Source organism: Antedon bifida, chromosome 7 (genome assembly GCF_963402885.1).
Source record: "Antedon bifida chromosome 7, ecAntBifi1.1, whole genome shotgun sequence".
Classification (NCBI taxonomy): domain Eukaryota; kingdom Metazoa; phylum Echinodermata; class Crinoidea; order Comatulida; family Antedonidae; genus Antedon; species Antedon bifida.
The window spans coordinates 12,311,033-12,330,891 of record NC_136232.1 but is presented as its reverse complement, the minus strand read 5'-3'; the positions used below and the strand labels follow the sequence as shown (position 1 = coordinate 12,330,891).

The 19,859-nt window shown below is 35.1% G+C and overlaps 3 protein-coding genes across 3 annotated transcripts; 1 reads left to right on the top strand and 2 right to left on the bottom strand.

Moving 5' to 3' along the window:
- Window positions 1-105: 105 nt before the first annotated feature.
- LOC144847904 (uncharacterized) lies at window positions 106-3,340 on the bottom strand. Its single transcript, XM_078704481.1, has 3 exons — window positions 3,213-3,340; window positions 2,860-3,091; window positions 106-370 (listed from the first exon to the last, which is right to left on the bottom strand). The coding sequence occupies exons 2-3, from the start codon at window positions 2,986-2,988 to the stop codon at window positions 125-127; spliced, it is 375 nt and encodes a 124-aa protein (XP_078560607.1). The 5' UTR covers window positions 2,989-3,091; window positions 3,213-3,340; the 3' UTR covers window positions 106-124.
- A 2,354-nt stretch (window positions 3,341-5,694) lies between these two features.
- LOC144848842 (tRNA (guanine-N(7)-)-methyltransferase B-like) lies at window positions 5,695-8,540 on the top strand. Its single transcript, XM_078705770.1, has 6 exons — window positions 5,695-5,826; window positions 7,220-7,332; window positions 7,445-7,629; window positions 7,719-7,832; window positions 7,923-8,024; window positions 8,115-8,540. The coding sequence occupies exons 1-6, from the start codon at window positions 5,747-5,749 to the stop codon at window positions 8,250-8,252; spliced, it is 732 nt and encodes a 243-aa protein (XP_078561896.1). The 5' UTR covers window positions 5,695-5,746; the 3' UTR covers window positions 8,253-8,540.
- Window positions 7,680-19,316, bottom strand: LOC144848841 (26S proteasome non-ATPase regulatory subunit 2-like). Its single transcript, XM_078705769.1, has 19 exons — window positions 19,201-19,316; window positions 18,256-18,312; window positions 17,842-18,006; window positions 17,350-17,471; window positions 16,604-16,834; window positions 16,357-16,515; window positions 16,112-16,256; window positions 15,907-15,964; window positions 15,516-15,668; window positions 15,204-15,310; window positions 14,688-14,815; window positions 13,513-13,763; window positions 13,313-13,414; window positions 10,450-10,667; window positions 10,184-10,352; window positions 9,850-10,071; window positions 9,276-9,394; window positions 9,040-9,154; window positions 7,680-8,588 (listed from the first exon to the last, which is right to left on the bottom strand). Exons 1-19 carry the CDS (start codon window positions 19,282-19,284, stop codon window positions 8,521-8,523), a joined length of 2,673 nt encoding a protein of 890 aa, XP_078561895.1. The 5' UTR covers window positions 19,285-19,316; the 3' UTR covers window positions 7,680-8,520.
- Between the last annotated feature and the right edge of the window lie 543 nt (window positions 19,317-19,859).

Here is a 19,859-nt window from a genome sequence, read left to right as displayed (position 1 = left end):
CAGTTAACAAGAGACAATTTATATTATCTTAAAATGCCAGAGAACATAGCAGGAAACACAAACGTTGAAAATATAGTTTTACAAAACTTTACAGAAAGTAGGTGTTTTTGTGGTTACATAGTTATTAGTCCCACCGCTCTGTAGTACCTTCTATTTTTGCCTTTGGGGACGATATAAATTCCTTTAATGTATTAGAATGGCACTTTGGACACTTGTCTGCATCCATCAGATGAATTACTTGTGGATGTTGAGGACATATCATTCGTGATCGACCATGAAACATCAATCCACAAGTTTGGCAAATCACCTGAGATGTACTACGAAAGCAGTTGCACACAGGCTTCGCTAACTGTTCATGATGGTCATAATTCTGAAATTATAAATTAAATCATTTTAATAAAATCACACAATGTTTACTTTCAGTTTCAGGTTAATTTTTTTCAGAATTATGTCAATATTCAAATCAAGAATAATAACTTGGGAATTGAAAATTTGAATCAGTCTAAAATTTAAAAATAATTATTTCAGTGACAGATGGAATTTGTTTAGTTTATTAGATGGAAAAGAGATGCAAGTAGCAAGGAACATTATTGTGAAATTGGCACCAGTTTATGTTAAAAATGAAAATATTTTTTTTTTAAATCAGCCTTTCATGTGCATAAATAATGACAATAACAAAAAAGATAACACAAATAAATATACTACCTACAGCTCAACGCTGTATATCTTATTGATGGTAACCCTTTAATAACCCGTAATTAATGTCTATAAATTGCTTTTAACTTTTGATTATCCAAATTCTTTTGTTAAATGAATTAACAAAAATAAAATATATTTTATTTTATGAAGTATAAACAATGATACTTTAAAACAAAGGAATATCAGCTAAGAATATAGTATAATATTGAACTAAAATGCTTCACTTTTAGCTAGGGCCATATTATATTGTTGATGACTTTAGTCAAGATAATTTATTAGAGGCCTATAGTTCAAAAATAGAGAATAAAGAGCCTCTGTAAATATTATTATTGGTATGTTTACTCTGGGTATAAGTATAGAGATATTATAATATAGTGGTATAAGCTAATGCTAATTAACCAGACTATACCTTCTGGCTTAGTGTGTTGATGTACAATCTAGTAACAACATTTCTTCTGTTTTACCATATCTGGTCTGTACAAATCTTACACACTGTCATACCTCCCTGCTGTCATATAATATTAATTATTTGCTATCGGCACAGTTGACTACCAACGAATATATAATTATTATTGGCCCAGTCAACATTGAGCCTGGCTAGTTCTCTGTGCTGATAAGGCACTTACACTTAATGTTTGATGGAAATAGTTTAGGCTAGTGCCTATTAGATTCCATTTCTAGCCGAAAATAGTTGTCAAGTCTAGACTTAAAGATGTTCACTGAAGAGGCTTGTATTACATATTCAGGCAGAGAATTCCAGTGATGTATGACTCTGATGGTAAAAAAGTTGACCCTGCACATAAGATTTCCTCTAAGTTTTGGACGATATAGTTTTAAGCTGTGTCCCCTGGTTCTGATGTTGTGAGACAATTTAAATAAATCTTTTGGGTCAATATCCTCAAAGCCTTTCAAAATTTTGAAAGCTTCAATCAAATCTCCTCGTAGTCTTCTTGTCTCTAATGGTTGAAGATCAAGATATTCTAACCTTTTTTCATATGGTAGATCACTTATTGACTTGACCATCTTTGTAGCTCTTCTCTGCACCTTCTCCAAGATTTCTTTGTCTTTGTTATAGTAAGGAGACCAGGACTGTATACAGTATTCCATATGTGGACCTGAAAACTTTCTTTGTCAATATTTTTTAATGTTCTTTTGACAGTTCTCATACTATTCGTCGCTCTAGCTGCTGCTGCAGTCGCTAGTGAAGACAACACCAAGGTCTTTTTCTTCGTTTACTGCCAATAACGTTTCTCCATTTAGACAATATTCTGATTTCTCGGTCTTTCTGCCAACATGGAGCACTTCGCATTTCTTGGTATTGAATTTTAGCAGTCAGTCTTCTGACCATTCCTGAGCCCTATCAAGATCAATTTGAAGTTTTCTTGAATCCGATTTTTCTTTGATGGTCTTTATAATCTTTGCATCATCTGCAAACATGTTAAAGTCTGCGCTGATAATTTTATCTGGAAGATCGTTTTTAAAGAGGATGAATAGGATTGGGCCAAGGACTGATCCTTGTGGGACTCCACTCACTACATCTACCGGCTTGGATGTTGTATTTCTTACAATTACTTTCTGTGTTCTTCCTGCCAGAAACTCAGCTATCCAATTTATAGTCTTACCAGATATTCCATAGCCTATCAGCTTGTGAATTAGTCTTCGATGTGGAACGCTATCGAACGCCTTCATATAATCAAGGTATACGATATCCACATCTTCACCACTATCTAGAGCTTCAGTGACTGTTTCGAATGTTTGTAGCAAATTTGTTAGACAAGACCTACCACTTAGGAATCCATGTGAAGTTAGGCAATACAATTCTGATCAAGTAGTATGGTTGACACTATTAACATTTATATAGCCATCGTGCAAAAATATTGATTTATTAATAGTATACACACACGGTTGACAATTGGCATATCTGATTGGGAACTTTTGTAGTCAAGATTTGTTGAGTACTTTTTGTATTCAAATGGTAAAATGAAAATCATTCAAATAGAAATGTTAAACAACACAAGGCTTTCGTTGAGTGAGAACAATCTCAACTCTTAAGATACTCCATTAAAGTCAACAGAAAAACTATACTAAACATTAAAGTCCAAATCGAATACGATAAAATGTCAATGATAATAACAAATTAATGATTTCGTACACACTTACATGAGATTTACTGGCTGGTGATGGAATAGCATTTGCCAATACAGTTCCTCTCCCACAAGCTGTAAAGTTATGAATACCAATCCCAACTGCCCCTCCTTTGCCAACTGCCGAGAAAGGTGACGAAGACATCTTTTAATATTAAGTTAAGCCTATCCTATTACACCACACACCACCACTATTCGGCCTTCTATCAACAGGTGTCAACGCAGTGTGGCCTAGCTTTTTGTTAGGTCTGTAAAAAGAAAACATTTAATTTATTAAATTAATTACGTTCGTGTATTTAACTTTTTACAGCGTGCAAATAATTCCACAGTATATAAAAAGATTATTGATCATACAAAATCTTATCTTACAGATGAAAGATGGAGAAGTTGAAGGTACATGGACCAGTGGAATTTTGGAAACCCACACAAACAACACACAACGCGTCAAAAGCATGAGCACGTTGATGATGGATCATCTTCTAGGCCCGGCTGCCGTGTCGTGTGATGATTGTCATTGTTGAACTTTCACCTCGATATCAAGATTCACCACTGTTCAAAACTGTAGAAACCAGAGAGGTGTAAATATTAAGCCGAAGGGTATAAAATCTTTGACAGAAACATAGTACAGTAGAGTAATTTAAATGTGCACTACACCCATAATGTGTAATTACTTTTCCTATGTGTTTATTATTTTTATATTTTGTCAATTTCATCAAAGTTCATGATGCAATAAAAGTGAAGAAAATTGAATTAAATTTAGCTATTTGTTAGCTATAGTTAGCGATTTGGCCAGTTTTCGAAAATCTCTCTGTATGCTTATTACGTAGCCTAACGTCATACATGTGCCATTCCTCTTTATAATAGTAGTTTATTATTAGTAGTATTATTTATTATTTCTTTTGACTGGATTAAAATGTCAGTAACGTACGTAACATACAGCAAAATAAGCACGTACTTACTATACATAATTTGAAAATAATACAGAAAAGTTAAAATTGTCTTAACATTTTCTTTTGTGAAAAGAGGCATTCAAAGTAAACGTTAAATGTAAAATTGTTACGAACTCCTATTACGTATGTTTCCGAGCGCAAGTACACTAGGAACTCCCTTGAGACATGTATACACACGAAGTTGTAAAATAACCCCAAAGCTTTAATTTCAATTAACTTCAACCTTTAACAATTTCAGACACTTTAAACAACAGCTTCACAATAACTTTTGCGAACCAAAATCCAACAATTCTATATTCTAGAATGTTCATATAGATACTATGTTACTGTATGTTAAGGAATGGTAATTTATTACAAAAATACAAAGTAGAATAAACACATATAATTTTTTTAATTTGGTTTTATTTTACAACTTGGCTACGGGTAGGCCTATATTTGGAATGGAAGTCATTAAAATAAAGATCCTTTGACTAATTCCAAAACAATTTTTTTTTTAAAGTGAGTCATTAGTATCAAAATACAGACGTTTTTTTGTTCAAAAAATAACTTTGACTTCCAGTAAAAGTTTCGATCAAAACATATCTCATAAATGCAACGCGCTTGTTTGGCTACTCTGTATGCATAATCATAAAACTTCGCGATCTGTGTGAAAACACCTTCTGAACCGTGACGAGTTGTAAACAATCCTAATTAGCATCATGTATAATGCATACTCGTGCTTTGAAATCTTTATTTACTTTCGCTCATGACGATTTTCCAGACGAAATGTAATCAAATTAATTTACCTGTTAATTTACGTAAACTTGTTGTTTTTCGCTCGAATTTTCGACCTAAAGTGAATAACTTTAATATTATTACATTGATATGGCCAATTTAAATTTAGAATATTTTGACCTTCATGTTTTGTGTTTCAAGGGACAATACATAACAATTATTTACAACAAATATTATGGTTTCTTCATACCTAAACTTGTTATAATTTCACTGTTGGTAAAAGATTCCATTCTTTTGTTTTTCTTTTTACCTTTAGAATTTTTCCAATTTGGTGTTATTTTACAACTTGGCTACGGGTATATTTGGAATGGAAGGCATTAAACAATAATTAACAAAAAATATGATGGTAATGGCCAACTACCAGTACCTGTACTGAAGATGGTGATGGCCAACCGTCAATACCTGTACTGAAGATGGTGAATGGCCAACTATCAATACCTGTACTGAAGATGGTGAAATGGCCAACTATCAATACCTGTATTGAAGAAGTATCAATCTCTGAACGTTCTTCGAAGGGTATATACGGTTAATAAGCTAATAATTCAGAAACTGATGATTTTATTTTTTATTCGAACGTCATCGGGACATGATTTATAAACAGTTATTAAGATTACCCGAAAGCAACGGAACAGCGCTTTTAATTTATTTAGCGATAATGATTTTACCCATTAAGGCCTACTGTTGTCCGTCCTACTGACCCCCTAACCAAAACTAGTATAACGTGGATAGTGTTGATTGCATGTTCATCAATAAAATTATAGTTTAGTTTTAGACCATTTTGTCGTATATTATGTTTTAATAATCGCGTCAACAAATTGTATTTGCCTATCAAAGCAAACAATAATAGTTACTACTTGACGCACACAATTATTATTGACGCATATATTACATTCCGGTCAGATCGAGAATTTTTTACGGAGACCAAACCAAAATCGCCTAAAAAACATGAATTTATTGATGAAAATGCAATTAACAATCTAACTATATCGGGACTATATCCTATTTTATAATTTACACTTTATAGGCCCCTACTGGTGCGGTATGGCCTGGTTTTTAAATAATTGATATGAATTAGGACCGGTTTGGGCCGCCGACAAGTTTGATGTTCGGAGGCCAATTTTGTAGAACCTAATTTGGCGTGACACCCACGTTCTTCGAGAGATCAACAATTCGTTTAAAATGGCGGCGCCCATGCCACAGAAGAAATTTTACAGACAAAGAGCTCATTCAAACCCAATTGCTGATCATACGTTTGAGTAGTAAGGCTAAATGGTTAACTCTGTAGGCCCATTTAATTATTGAATGTTTATATATTTATTTTGAGGCATACGCGCGCCTTGCCAGAGGCCAGATCTACCTAGCTAGTAGAGGCCTAGCCTCCTCCTAGCTAGGCGGCATTCGATTTACTAAGCTAGGCCGGGACCACGGATGATCGGGCCCAAATCGTGAGACGATCGGGCCCATCAAGGGTGAAAGACGATCGGGCCCAAAAGTTTCTTGGAATAAAAAAAATAATTATTCGATTTAAAATTAAAGTCAGAAAAATATGAAAATATGTATTAACTATTAATACCGAATCAGGTTTCACGCATGTGCTATTAATTTTGTCGTGAGAGAGAATTCAAGTTATAATTTATATCACACTGTATAGAGCAAAAATTAAATACTGGAATTACAGTTTCGTACAACACAAGTTAAATAATCAAAATCAATCACATTTATTCATAAATTGAGAGTATTCGGAAGGAAACTCTTAAAACCAGTACTAAGTAGTGTTAATTAGGGGAAAATTATGATAAAATCAGAAAAATCTAATTAACCTTTTTAATTAAAATCTTAATTTACGCAAGAAACGCACGTTGACACTAAGCACTAGGAATGACATGTGGCACATTATTTTATATAACACTAAAGACTATCGGGCCCAACTGGTAAGACTATCGGGCCCAACTGGTAAGACTATCGGGCCCAACTGGTAGGACGATCAGGACCAACACATAAGACGATCGGGACCACAAAATGTGGACCCGATCGTCCATGGTCTCGATCGTCTGTTCCCCAGCTAGGCCAAGCTAGCCTCCCGCCTACTACCACTACCTAGCCTACTATCTAGGCCTGGGTATTTTGTTTTGTTTTCTAATTGTTATATTTAAATATAACAATTATATTTAAATACCCTTGTGTTTTAATTTGCTACTAAAAATAAATATTTTAGGTACAGTGAGTATCTATTTAATTATTATTATATTAATTAGTGTATTACTACAGTATTGATAATATAATATAATACAAAAAAACACATTATTGGAATTGTCAATAATAATTACATGATTAACATTTTGACAATTTTAAATAATTGATTCTCTGTTGCGTAAACATATTTCTTTTTAACATCGACGATCAAATAAAAAGGTGGTGAGTTCGGCTCGGTTTGGTGTTGTTTTCTCGACATTAATAATAGTTGATTCTTATAATTTATATAGCGCATATAATTATAAGCAAGTTCTTTTATAAGCTCTGTGAGGCTTTATGAAGATGATGATTCCCACCACTTCCTACAGACATTCTTATTTGTCCCCTTTGCACAGACTATACTGTATGAACCCACTCCTTCTATTTCAATTCAAAAAATTTGTTTTGTTTTCTTTCTAGTCCAGTATGCCCAGATGCCATGGATTGGTCAATATATTACCCATCCTACTCGCAATCTACTGAGAAGAAAGTTGAATTTCTTGATGTAGGATGTGGTTATGGTGGATTACTAGGTATAGTTACTATAGTATATTGTAAATCAATCAATGATCTAATAAAGCATACAAGTCTTTTTGCAGGGTTGATTTCTTGCTGTGTAGTTTTTAACATATAATTTCCTTGCAGTTGCTTTATCCACAATGTTTCCAGAAAAACTAATGCTTGGAATGGAAATTCGTGTAAAGGTAGCAGATTATGTAAAGGATCGCATCACAGCTTTACGGCAGAACCAACCAGGATACTACAATAATGTTGCATGTTGCCGTTGTAATGCAATGAAATACCTCCCTAACTTTTTCAAAAAAGGACAGGTATGATGCATTAAAGAAAGTACATACAAATTCAACATTTTAAAAACATCTTCATTGTCTTACAAAAATCTTTGCTTTATTTTTTCCAGATTCAGAAAATGTTCTTTCTGTTCCCAGACCCACACTTCAAGAAAACAAAACACAAGTGGAGAATCATTAGTCCAACCTTGCTTTCAGAATATGCCTATATCTTAGCTGAAGGTGTAAGCGTTGCAAAATAATAATGCCATTGGAACTTAGTATAACAATCAGTTCAGTCTTCTGGAGACTAACTTACAATTTTTAATTTCTAGGCCACAATCTACACAATAACAGATGTTCTAGATGTCCATGAATGGATGGTAACTCACTTTACAGAACATCCTTTATTTGAAAGGTTGACAGAAGATGATTTAGTAAGTGTAAAACAATCAACCATACAGTATACATTTTTTGGAAAATACTGATGGAACAGCTCTTATTAAAAATGATTTATTTTAATATAGGCAAAAGATCCAGTTGTTAAAGAAGTGAAAACAAGTACAGAAGAAGGAAAGAAAGTAGAGAGGAATTCTGGATCTAAGCACATGGCAGTATTTTGTAGGGTCCCAGATCCTTTTACTAGTGCTAATAAAACTGATTAAACAGTCTGCTACAAGCTTAGTGTTTTCATCCAATTTATTTTTATCAACACGTTACAAGCATTTAGAACAATAAAGTTAGGCTTATGTGTTGGGCAATGCATTAACAATGTTGTGAAAAGAATTAAATATATAAAAATTCTTTCTAATATTCTGTGAGGGCAAGACCACGAGGGCAAGACCACTCAATAGTAAAGATTGCAAGACACATCTTGCTTACAATACATTTTGAAAGGATTGACTAGCTCAGTAGATCCTTTATTTGATGTCATTATTCTTCATAGTTTTCATTCTTCTTTAAAATAACAAAGCCCTCAACAATAGGAGTATATGGTATGTCTGAAAGCAAGTTCAGGAAAACAATGGATTGACTTACATCTGTGGTAATATTGTTAGTTGTATGTATCTTAAATGGGGCAGTATTTCCATGTATATTAATGTGTAATAAGTTTTCTTTGTTTTAGCTATGAGGTAAGGAGATCATAGCTAAAACAAAGCTGTGAAGTTGTTTTTCTGTTGCCCAAATATCACTGAAAATGTTTAGACTTTATACATGAATTTTCTATAGTTTACGGCTTAGTAAAACTAAATACATGGTCGTCTTTAAGGAGATCTAGCTGCTCAAAGTGTGAGTGGGTCTTTTGAGGGGCTTGTAAGTACCAGTCGGATACACTTATTATACACTATGTCATAAAAACAGAAAAGTAATAGATATGACCGAGCAATGTAAAATAAAAAGATGTTTTTTCCAATTGAAAATGTTTGTTTGAAATTGTTTTTAAAAGGATACATTCTTCTGTAGCCAATTCTGCCCGTTCTCCTTGAGCCAATAATACTGGTGTTGTGTGTGTCTGGAAACCAGTGATAGTCTTGGGTCTACCAGCTTGGCCTACCACATCAACAGCCTACAAAATATACTTCATATTAATTGTTTACCAGATGTTTGAACATGTAGTTTATGCTTCCTAAATTATACAATGGTTTAGCAGTTGACAGATTTGGATGCTAAATAGTGTATAATCCTACCTGACCAACACGAACTGGAATTGGTAGTGGATGCAAGTCTTTATCAAATGTAACCAACATTCTTGGTTTCATTGCAGAAACTAATCCATACAGTAAATATGAAGATTTACCAAGAATAGCTGTAAATATAATTTTGTATAGATATAACTGTATATATATTTATTTTTATTTTATTTTATTCGGTATATAAAAATATATTACAAAACGACAGTCAAGGACTGAAATGAATTGTATTACAAATAAATAAAAATTAGTTAAAATTGCTATAAAAATAGAAACATCTTTCTTCTCTATACTGTACTGGGTGATCTCTAGGAATAAAAATCTGCCTTAAGGACAAGATTATTGGTAAACTGAAAATGTAAAAGAATCACCAAGATGAGAATTCTAAAATAAGTATAGTGGTCAGCTGTGAGGATGACGCAGACAGCTCTATTACCATCTTGCACAAAAATTGAATTCACATCTTGTGCTTATTAAGGAAGCATTGAATATAGTAATACAGGTGCATATTACCAATCATTTATTGGTGGTTTTATAAAAAAAGAAAAACTAGCATAGTTCAAAAACTTACTATTCTTAACATCTAAAGCTGAAGTGATTGTAACAAGAAGGCCGGCAGTAGCAACTTGGCTTAACAGCTGACGATCACTGTGATAAGGTGACATAGTCAATGTACCTTTACCTAAGTGAGTCAAACCTTGTGAGATGCGAACCATGAATAGGTTGTTTGGATCTTTAGCATGAAATTGTGCAAGTTGTCTAAGCATAGCTGCAAGACGGGCATTGTTTGTACCTGGTAATAAAAATTAAACATTCAAATATTTTTTAGAATACAACTGTACTACCAAAACTGAATGCCTGTGTCATCACAGATTATAGAGAAACTATAATAATGATATGCTTACCAGCTCCTACAATTCCCATGGCAAATATTGCATTATGAGCAACCTCTTGATCTGTATCGTGAGAAAATTTACTCAAGGTGTCCAAAATTTGAAGTTCTGGATTTGATACAGATATCAGTGCTAAAGCAAGTGGAACAGCGCGACGAATAACTGGTTCACCATAACGAAGCTAAAGAAAGTAGAAATCTATTGTTAACTATACAATTTATTTTTAAAATGAGATGCAAGATTTGATTCTAAATATCTATAAAAAAAAAACAGTTTACCAAATGACCAAGTGATCTTAATGCCATTTGACCACCGATCTCCTCTCCCATAGCTATTAAAGCAATACCAAGAACTGCCACACCTTGATGAGCTGCCAAATCACTTGTTGTATCATCATTCTTTTTATCTTTTTTATCTTTGTCTTTGCTTTTCTCGGCTTCAATATGTTCACTACATATGTGTAGCAACTGCTGCACCTTTAACACATTGCCAGTACCTTCAAAAGAAACAAAAGTTAATTTCTGTACCACATACACACACAGAGAACAGCAGCAGATGTAATTGAGGGTTCAGTTATATTACTCCTATCTGTAAAGCACCAGAGAACAGAAGCAGGCCCGTGCTCTACATAATTGAGGGTTTAGTTATATTACTCCTATCTGTAAAGCACCAGAGAACAGCAGCAGGCCCGTGCTCTACGTAATTGAGGGTTTAGTTATATTACTCCTATCTGTAAAGCACCAGAGAACAGAAGCAGGCCTGTGCCCTATGTAATTGAGGGTTCAGTTTTATTACTCCTATCTGTAAAGCACCAGAGAACAGAAGCAGGCCTGTGCCCTATGTAATTGAGTGTTCAGTTTTATTACTCCTATCTGTAAAGCACCAGAGAATAGCAGGCCCGTGCTCTACGTAATTGAGGGTTTAGTTATATTACTCCTATCTGTAAAGCACCAGAGAACAGCAGCAGGCCTGTGCCCTATGTAATTGAGGGTTCAGTTATATTACTCCTATCTGTAAAGCACCAGAGAACAGCAGCAGGCCTGTGCCCTACGTAATTGAGGGTTTAGTTATATTACTCCTATCTGTAAAGCACCAGAGAACAGAAGCAGGCCTGTGCCCTATGTAATTGAGGGTTTAGTTATATTACTCCTATCTGTAAAGCACCAGAGAACAGCAGCAGGCCTGTGCCCTATGTAATTGAGGGTTCAGTTATATTACTCCTATCTGTAAAGCACCAGAGAACAGAAGCAGGCCTGTGCCCTATGTAATTGAGGGTTCAGTTTTATTACTCCCATCTGTAAAGCACCAGAGAACAGCAGCAGGCCTGTGCCCAATGTAATTGAGGGTTCAGTTCTATTACTCCTATCTGTAAAGCACCAGAGAACAGAAGCAAGCCTGTGCCCTATGTAATTGACGGTTCAGTTATATTACTCCTAACTGTAAAGCACCAGAGAATAGCAGGCCCGTGCTTTACGTAAGTGAGGGTTTAGTTATATTACTCCTATCTGTAAAGCACCAGAGAACAGCAGCAGGCCTGTGCTCTACATAATTGAGGGTTCAGTTATATTACTCCTATCTGTAAAGCACCAGAGAACAGCAGCAGGCCCGTGCCCTATGTAATTGAGGGTTTAGTTATATTACTCCTATCTGTAAAGCACCAGAGAGCAGCAGCAAGCCTGTGCTCTACATAATTGAGGGTTCAGTTATATTACTCCTATCTGTAAAGCACCAGAGAATAGCAGCAAGCCTGTGCCCTATGTAATTGAGGGTTCAGTTTTATTACTCCTATCTGTAAAGCACCAGAGAACAGAAGCAGGCCTGTGCCCTACGTAATTGAGGGTTTAGTTATATTACTCCTATCTGTAAAGCACCAGAGAGCAGCAGCAAGCCCGTGCTCTACATAATTGAGGGTTCAGTTATATTACTCCTATCTGTAAAGCACCAGAGAACAGAAGCAGGCCTGTGCTCTATGTAATTGAGGGTTCAGTTTTATTACTCCTATCTGTAAAGCACCAGAGAACAGCAGCAGGCCTGTGCCCTATGTAATTGAGGGTTCAGTTATATTACTCCTATCTGTAAAGCACCAGAGAACAGCAGCAGGCCTGTGCTCTACATAATTGAGGGTTTAGTTATATTACTCCTATCTGTAAAGCACCAGAGAACAGCAGCAGGCCTGTGCTCTACATAATTGAGGGTTCAGTTATATTACTCCTATCTGTAAAGCACCAGAGAACAGCAGCAGGCCTGTGCTCTATGTAATTGAGGGTTCAGTTATATTACTCCTATCTGTAAAGCACCAGAGAACAGAAGCAGGCCTGTGCCCTATGTAATTGAGGGTTTAGTTATATTACTCCTATCTGTAAAGCACCAGAGAGCAGCAGCAAGCCTGTGCTCTACATAATTGAGGGTTCAGTTATATTACTCCTATCTGTAAAGCACCAGAGAATAGCAGCAAGCCTGTGCCCTATGTAATTGAGGGTTCAGTTTTATTACTCCTATCTGTAAAGCACCAGAGAACAGAAGCAGGCCTGTGCCCTACGTAATTGAGGGTTTAGTTATATTACTCCTATCTGTAAAGCACCAGAGAGCAGCAGCAAGCCCGTGCTCTACATAATTGAGGGTTCAGTTATATTACTCCTATCTGTAAAGCACCAGAGAACAGAAGCAGGCCTGTGCTCTATGTAATTGAGGGTTCAGTTTTATTACTCCTATCTGTAAAGCACCAGAGAACAGCAGCAGGCCTGTGCCCTATGTAATTGAGGGTTCAGTTATATTACTCCTATCTGTAAAGCACCAGAGAACAGCAGCAGGCCTGTGCTCTACATAATTGAGGGTTTAGTTATATTACTCCTATCTGTAAAGCACCAGAGAACAGCAGCAGGCCTGTGCTCTACATAATTGAGGGTTCAGTTATATTACTCCTATCTGTAAAGCACCAGAGAACAGCAGCAGGCCTGTGCTCTATGTAATTGAGGGTTCAGTTATATTACTCCTATCTGTAAAGCACCAGAGAACAGAAGCAGGCCTGTGCCCTATGTAATTGAGGGTTCAGTTATATTACTCCTATCTGTAAACAGAAGATGTTTGCTCATTTGTTCATTCATTCCCTTTTATGAAAAATCCAAGTAGAATAAAAATTACCTGCATAAGCACAGACCTCCACAAGAATCTTAGCAAACTGTTTAAATGGTTCTGGAATGACATCTAAAGCAGCTAGAGTAGCATCTACAGATTCTTGTTTACCTGTTCATAGATCAATATATTGATACATTCATTGTTTGCTTGTAACTGATGAGAACATAATAATATTATGCTGTCTATAAAAATTGAAACAAACATACCTAGGTAAGCTAAGCCAAGCCCCAAGGCTAAGAATCTGGCATGAGTTTCTTTCAGTCGTGATTTGGTCTTATCCATCATGGTCTGTAAAATGGTAGACGTTACATCCCCATTACAACTTCCAACTGCAATCATACCACATGCTACAGCTGTTATTCCTATTACCTCCATATTAGACTTAGAATCAGACATTACTGGAAGTAGGCAACCAAGTACATCTTCACTGTTAGAGCCTGCATAAGCCAAACCAAGCCTAAACAAAATAAATTTAAGCAAGGAAAATATGGATGAAAAATGTTTGGAGCAGGTTTTGATGAAGCATTATTACCCATCTTCCCTTCGTGTTAGCTTCCAGGGGGACTGAGTATGAAATGAACAAGTTCCAGGGGTTCTGGGTATGAAATGAACAAGTTCCAGGGGGCCTGGGTATGACATGAACAAGTTCCAGGGGGCCTAGGTATGACATGAACAAGTTCCAGGGGCCTGGGTATGAAATGAACAAGTTCCAGGGGGCCTGGGTATGAAATGAACAAGTTCCAGGGGGCATGGGTATGAAATGAACAAGTTCCAGGGGGCCTGGGTATGAAATGAACAAGTTCCAGGGGGCCTGGGTATGACATGAACAAGTTCCAGGGGGCCTGGGTATGAAATGAACAAGTTCCAGGGGGCCTGGGTATGAAATGATCAAGTTCTAGGGGGCCTGGGTATGAAATGAACAAGTTCCAGGGGGCCTGGGTATGACATGAACAAGTTCCAGGGGGCCTGTGTATGAAATGAACAAGTTCCAGGGGGCCTGGGTATGACATGAACAAGTTCCAGGGGGCCTGGGTATGACATGAACAAGTTCCAGGGGGCCTGGGTATGACATGAACAAGTTCCAGGGGGCCTGGGTATGACATGAACAAGTTCCAGGGGTCCTGGGTATGACATGAACAAGTTCCAGGGGGCCTGGGTATGAAAAGAAAATTAGAGTATCCAATTTAAACTAGGATTGCATTAAAAATGAATTAATCCTAAGTTAGTTGGATCATACTCCCAAGCATATAGTATATAGAAAATGTCTGGCTGTAGAAAGTACAACTAAGAATACCGGATATCTTTATAAATTAACAGTTTTATAAGGGAATTATTTAACTGTAGCAATTATTTGTCATTTATTTAATCATTTTATACTTACCCAAATATGGCTCCTATTCTCATTGTATTATTACTATGCAGAACATAATCAGACAAGAGTGCTCTAGCAGGGTCACACTCATTTCGCACTCCTGAGTTAACAATACCACAAGCAAGCAGTGCACCAGACTGAAACAAGTAGGTAATAGTAATAGTAAATAAGAGAGTGCTGTTTTTATGTTTTAAGTTAAACTGTACTCTTGGATATTAACTTATTCTAATTATCATAAATGAGCAGTATTAAATAATTAGTAATAATAAAAAGTAATTATTAATCTTTTAGACACTTGTGAATTGTGTTTTACTGTTTTATTTATATACTGTACGATATTCCAGTTTTTAAAACAACTGTTAATTGTTTAAATGGAAAAATAAAGATACTATGATATTATACTATACTCAGGATTATTATTGTTTTAAGTTTAAAAGTATTTTCAATTTTGCACACCTGGAGCTCGGTTGGTAAATTATTATAAATTAGGACTTTATAAATAATATTAAACAGTTGAAAAATTACCTTAATATAATCATCTGATGAATAAAGATACTTATCAATTTGGGTTAATCCACCATCTACATCCCAAAGAAGAATCAATCCTAGAGAAGCTGTTGTACTCATCATACCTTTAACAATAATGGCAATATTATGATGGCTATACATTGTCAAATGTGCTTAACATACAGTACATTATTTCACATCTGAGTACATAATGTTTAAGTAGTTATTAAAACAATGACATTGAAAATTAAACATATGACATACATAAAATAAACTGCAAATATCAAGAATGCTATTTTAAAAGGTGGAATGTGTGATCAATGACCTCACCATGTTCTTTATTTTTATAAATCCAGCTATTTCCATCTTCAGTAATAAGCTTGTCTTGTCCAAAGCCAGCATTTACAAAACCATTAACAAATGAAGATGACAAGTTCTGTCGAGCTGAATCTACTTGAGACGATGTTTGACCAAATGATGATCCTAAAGATACAATTTATTAAAGCCCATGTCTCATATTAATCCAAATACAATATTTATTCAAATGAACGCCCCACTTCTATAATTTAATTGATTATACACATTTTCCATATTAACAATAAATGCTTCAGGGCATTTATTCGAATAAATATAGTACATAAATTTGATTTAAAACTACAATTTTTTCTTTAAAAAAATTGTTAACATTGATGATTTTCAAACAAAAGAAAAACAAACTTACTTGAATCTAGATGACTTTTATAAATGTCCTCCGGAACTTTTGGTTCCATAATGTCGAGCTACAAAATTAAATGTTGATTTTGTATTTTTTAGTTTTAATGTTAATTTAATGTTTCAATGTTACATAGATACGTGGGAAAACATTATATTGTATACATTTTCAAACATAACCCAATGGACTCACACACACAACCATAGTTACTAACCTCTCTACCAAGAGATAAAAAGTTTGTATTTAGATGAGAATTTGACATGATTTCAACAAGGTCATCATATTCTTCCATTTCTTCATTCAGTTCCAAGAATATCTGCTGCATACCTAACATGTAAGCCATTTGTTTTTGTACCATTCTGAAACAAAAAGCAGATAAGTTATGTGCTGCATACATTTAAGCCAGTTGTACCATTCTAAAAAAACAAAGACATACCATTCTAAAACACAAAGACATACCTATCTTTACATGTTGTAAATATTTCTTCAACAAGCTTAATATTGTTAAGACGAATAGCAAGACGAAGAGCTTCTGGGTAACGGTCAAATTTACGAAATATTCCAAGAGCTGTATGGAGCAAGGTTGAATCTTCTGGTTCAGGAACATAGTTAACACAACTACAAATAATAAAATAACTTTTAATAATGTTACAAGATATGCTGACCACTGCATTATTTGATTACAATCAATCAATATGCTACTAACCTTGTTAAGTACAAACACACACGTGAAAATGCATCGTTGTCAACAAATGATTCTAAAAGGTCTAGTCTATCAATTTCCATTAGCAGGTCACAAGCTTCGGCTTCAGCATTGTGGTTCATGTGATATGGTATTATTTCACGTGTCAAATATAGAAGTTTCTCTTTTTCTTCATTTGTTTTTTTGTCATCATCTAGTTCATTCCAGGCTTGGCCAATTTCACCAGCTAAATGCCTAGTTAAACCACAAAAACAATTAACACAATTAATTTGTGAATTGAAGGACTGTAAATTTACTGACTTACCTTGTTAGCCTAGCTATTACTTAACATACATAAATATAAATCCAAAAGCAAATTGCTAAAAAACAATAAGGTGGGTAACAATAGAGATACAAAACAAAAGGCTAAACAAAACTAAAATGTTTCCTTTATCAGGGCTAATGGGCGTACAGTTTATGTGTGAGGAGGAAGAGTGTGAGGAGGAAGTGTGAGAGGAAGAAGAGTGTGAGGAGGAAGAGTGTGAGGAGGAAGAGTGAGAGGAGGAAGAGTGTGAGGAGGAAGAGTGTGAGGAGGAAGAGTGTGAGGAGGAAGAGTGTGAGGAGGAAGAGTGTGAGGAGGAAGAGTGCGAGGAGGAAGAGTGTGAGGAGGAAGAGTGTGAGGAGGAAGAGTAAGAGTATATAAGCTCACTACAAATTATTTAAATATAAACACTTCCTCCCTACCTGAAGAAAACAATGAAAATAAATACCTGACATATTCATGACCCCATGAGCCTATCTCTTCTTTGGATCCAAGTAAACGGTACTTAAGACACTCTCTGCTGTCACTCATTGTCATACCCAGAACGGATAGAATGTCTGCACAAAATTTCTGTAAATTTACATAGCAATTTTGTTAATAATACAGTTGAGGCAATGCTCATAATCTAAATTATTTAATACATTTGTGTAGAGGCAACTTGGCAATTAGTGGTTTGGGTAAAAATCATAAGGTGAAAATCTAAATTATTTAATAAACTGATGTAGAAGCATGTGTGGATAATGAATACATACAATCAGGTAACTAACCCTAACCCCTGTGTAGAGGCAATAGTGGTGTAGATACTGAAATATAATGTCAAAATCTAACTTGGTTACAAACTTGTGTAGAAATATCCAAGAGGGTATATTATTTTGTGTTGAGTCAATGCATTGTATATCTATGCTGTATATGTAAAGTATGCTATTAATCATTTTATTACCTTATTTTCTGCTTCATTGATTTTTTCATAAATAGCAATCAATGTGCTATAATGAGGATGCAGAAATTTCAGTGGCTTAGGAACTGAGGTCATTGAACTTGTTGAAGCCCTGATTAAGACGCGTAACTGTTCTAATGCAGGTTTATACAATGTTTTATCAGACTCCTGTAAAATACATTGTGAATAGAAATAGAATACAAAATAGACTATACAATGTTTTATCAGACTCCTGTAATACAGTATAAATAGAAATTGAATACAAAATGGATTTGTGGACAATGAGTGATAGCACATTAATAATTTAATTGAACTTAGTTAAGTTAGTATAATCTCAGACTAATTTTTCTTAAAAATTGGGTTTATTTGTACACATTTAAATTGAGATAAGTAAAAATATTGATAGTAATTGCTTACTGTAAGTCTTTCAACAAGCATATTAAGTTCATCTTGCAACAACTTATCTTCTTCTGACTAGATAAGAAAGGAAACAAAAACATTACTTGCAAAGATAGTTTAATAATAGGCTATAGTAATCCCAGATCTAAACTTTCAATGGATGGTATTGCTCAAGGTGGGCAGATTTTATAAACCAGTTCTACATTTATCTCTATTTTCCTGTTTTTTTATCCATTTCTTGTCGATTATTTGTTGTGAATTACATTTTATTGTCTTCAGTGACTGTGTGTGAAAATCTCACGATCTGAAATGGGATGCTACAGCTTTAGTTGAAATATCTGTTGTTTTTCTTCTCTCTTTAAATTAATTGTCAACATTTGAGTAGACATGTTTAATTAAGTTCAGCATCTCAGTTCATTGCAAGAGAAGGTTTCCTTTTTTCAACAATACATTACAAACTAAAAAAAAATCACTTTTGGTTTTTGTAATAAATTAGCATACTTTAGCTTCTTGTCGTATTAAATAAAATGCTGTTTAATAGTAGGCCTAGTAAATAAAGTATTACTAGGCCTAGGAGTAGGATAGTAAATTACAAAATAAAATACAAATTCAAACAAACAAACAAAGGCGAAAAGGGAAAAAATCCGCTGGTTGAGCGGTACATAAAAGTTAAAACATCAAGCAAGGCAAAGAGCCTTTTAAAGAGGCTAGGACAAAGATTAATCAGGTACGGTAGTAACTTATGTCCTCCTAGGCTCACCCTACCTAGGCCTAGGGGCCTACCCAGGGCCAAGTTAGTTAAGTAGGTTTGGTGCCTGAACATGACAATGTGATATGTGAGTCATGACACTGCAAATATGCAGAAAGTTATTTCGTTTGTAAAAGTACAATAAATACACACAACAACTTAAAACAGCCATCACGTATAACAGTATAAAATATAATTTATCGCATATATCTTACAAGCTCCCGATCTTGGTCTGTTCCTTGTTTCTTTTCAGTTTTTTGTTCCGATTTCTTCTCGTTTTGCTTATTGGTAGTCGCCATTTTGATTAAAGTAACGCCCTCTGTTGACCAGCCAGTATTATATTAAACCAGTGAGCTGTAAGCCGAAGGCTAGAGGGCGTACTCCAAACTGAAAAGTGATTCCAACAGGAACCAACAAAATGGCGGCCTTAAATAAAAATAATAATCTAATATAATACATTAAGACCACATAAATTACAACACATATTCTTGCCAAAGCACAGTGAACTTTTTATAAAATTTAATATATTGTTACGCAATGGAATGAATAATTTCTTGGTAATTAGCATTTTTTGTATGAGGATAGAATGCGTTCGCGTTTATACGCTTAACGCGCTGCGTTGCGTATCGTTCTCAACACAGGTGTAGCAGTGCGTACAGCGTAGGGCATAGTGTGGTCGATTGCCGCAGCCGCCATCTTGTTGGTTCCCTCTCCATGGAGAATAACTTTTGAACTGCGATAACGTTAAAAGATTGCCATCCAGCCTTCGGCTATTACAGATCACTGTATTAAACCAAACACCACACCACACACCACCATACGTCACCCATAGGTCGTACCGCCACACACCAATCAGTAAGAGCCCTGTATACAT

What these genes read in the sequence shown, in the direction of transcription:
- LOC144848841 (XM_078705769.1), bottom strand. Translation starts at nt 19,284, where the DNA reads ATGGCGACTACCAATAAGCAAAACGAGAAGAAATCGGAACAAAAAACT. An exon ending in TCAATGAAGCAGAAAATAAG is followed by an intron (nt 17,472 to 17,841) that starts GTAATAAAATGA and finishes GTAAATTTACAG; the next exon opens with AAATTTTGTGCAGACATTCT. An exon ending in GGAGGTCTGTGCTTATGCAG is followed by an intron (nt 10,668 to 13,312) that starts GTAATTTTTATT and finishes TTTCTTTTGAAG; the next exon opens with GTACTGGCAATGTGTTAAAG.
- LOC144847904 (XM_078704481.1), bottom strand. Translation starts at nt 2,988, where the DNA reads ATGTCTTCGTCACCTTTCTCGGCAGTTGGCAAAGGAGGGGCAGTTGGG. An exon ending in CACCAGCCAGTAAATCTCAT is followed by an intron (nt 371 to 2,859) that starts GTAAGTGTGTAC and finishes TTATAATTTCAG; the next exon opens with AATTATGACCATCATGAACA.
- LOC144848842 (XM_078705770.1), top strand. Translation starts at nt 5,747, where the DNA reads ATGGCGGCGCCCATGCCACAGAAGAAATTTTACAGACAAAGAGCTCAT. An exon ending in CCTATATCTTAGCTGAAGGT is followed by an intron (nt 7,833 to 7,922) that starts GTAAGCGTTGCA and finishes TTTAATTTCTAG; the next exon opens with GCCACAATCTACACAATAAC. An exon ending in GGTTGACAGAAGATGATTTA is followed by an intron (nt 8,025 to 8,114) that starts GTAAGTGTAAAA and finishes ATTTTAATATAG; the next exon opens with GCAAAAGATCCAGTTGTTAA.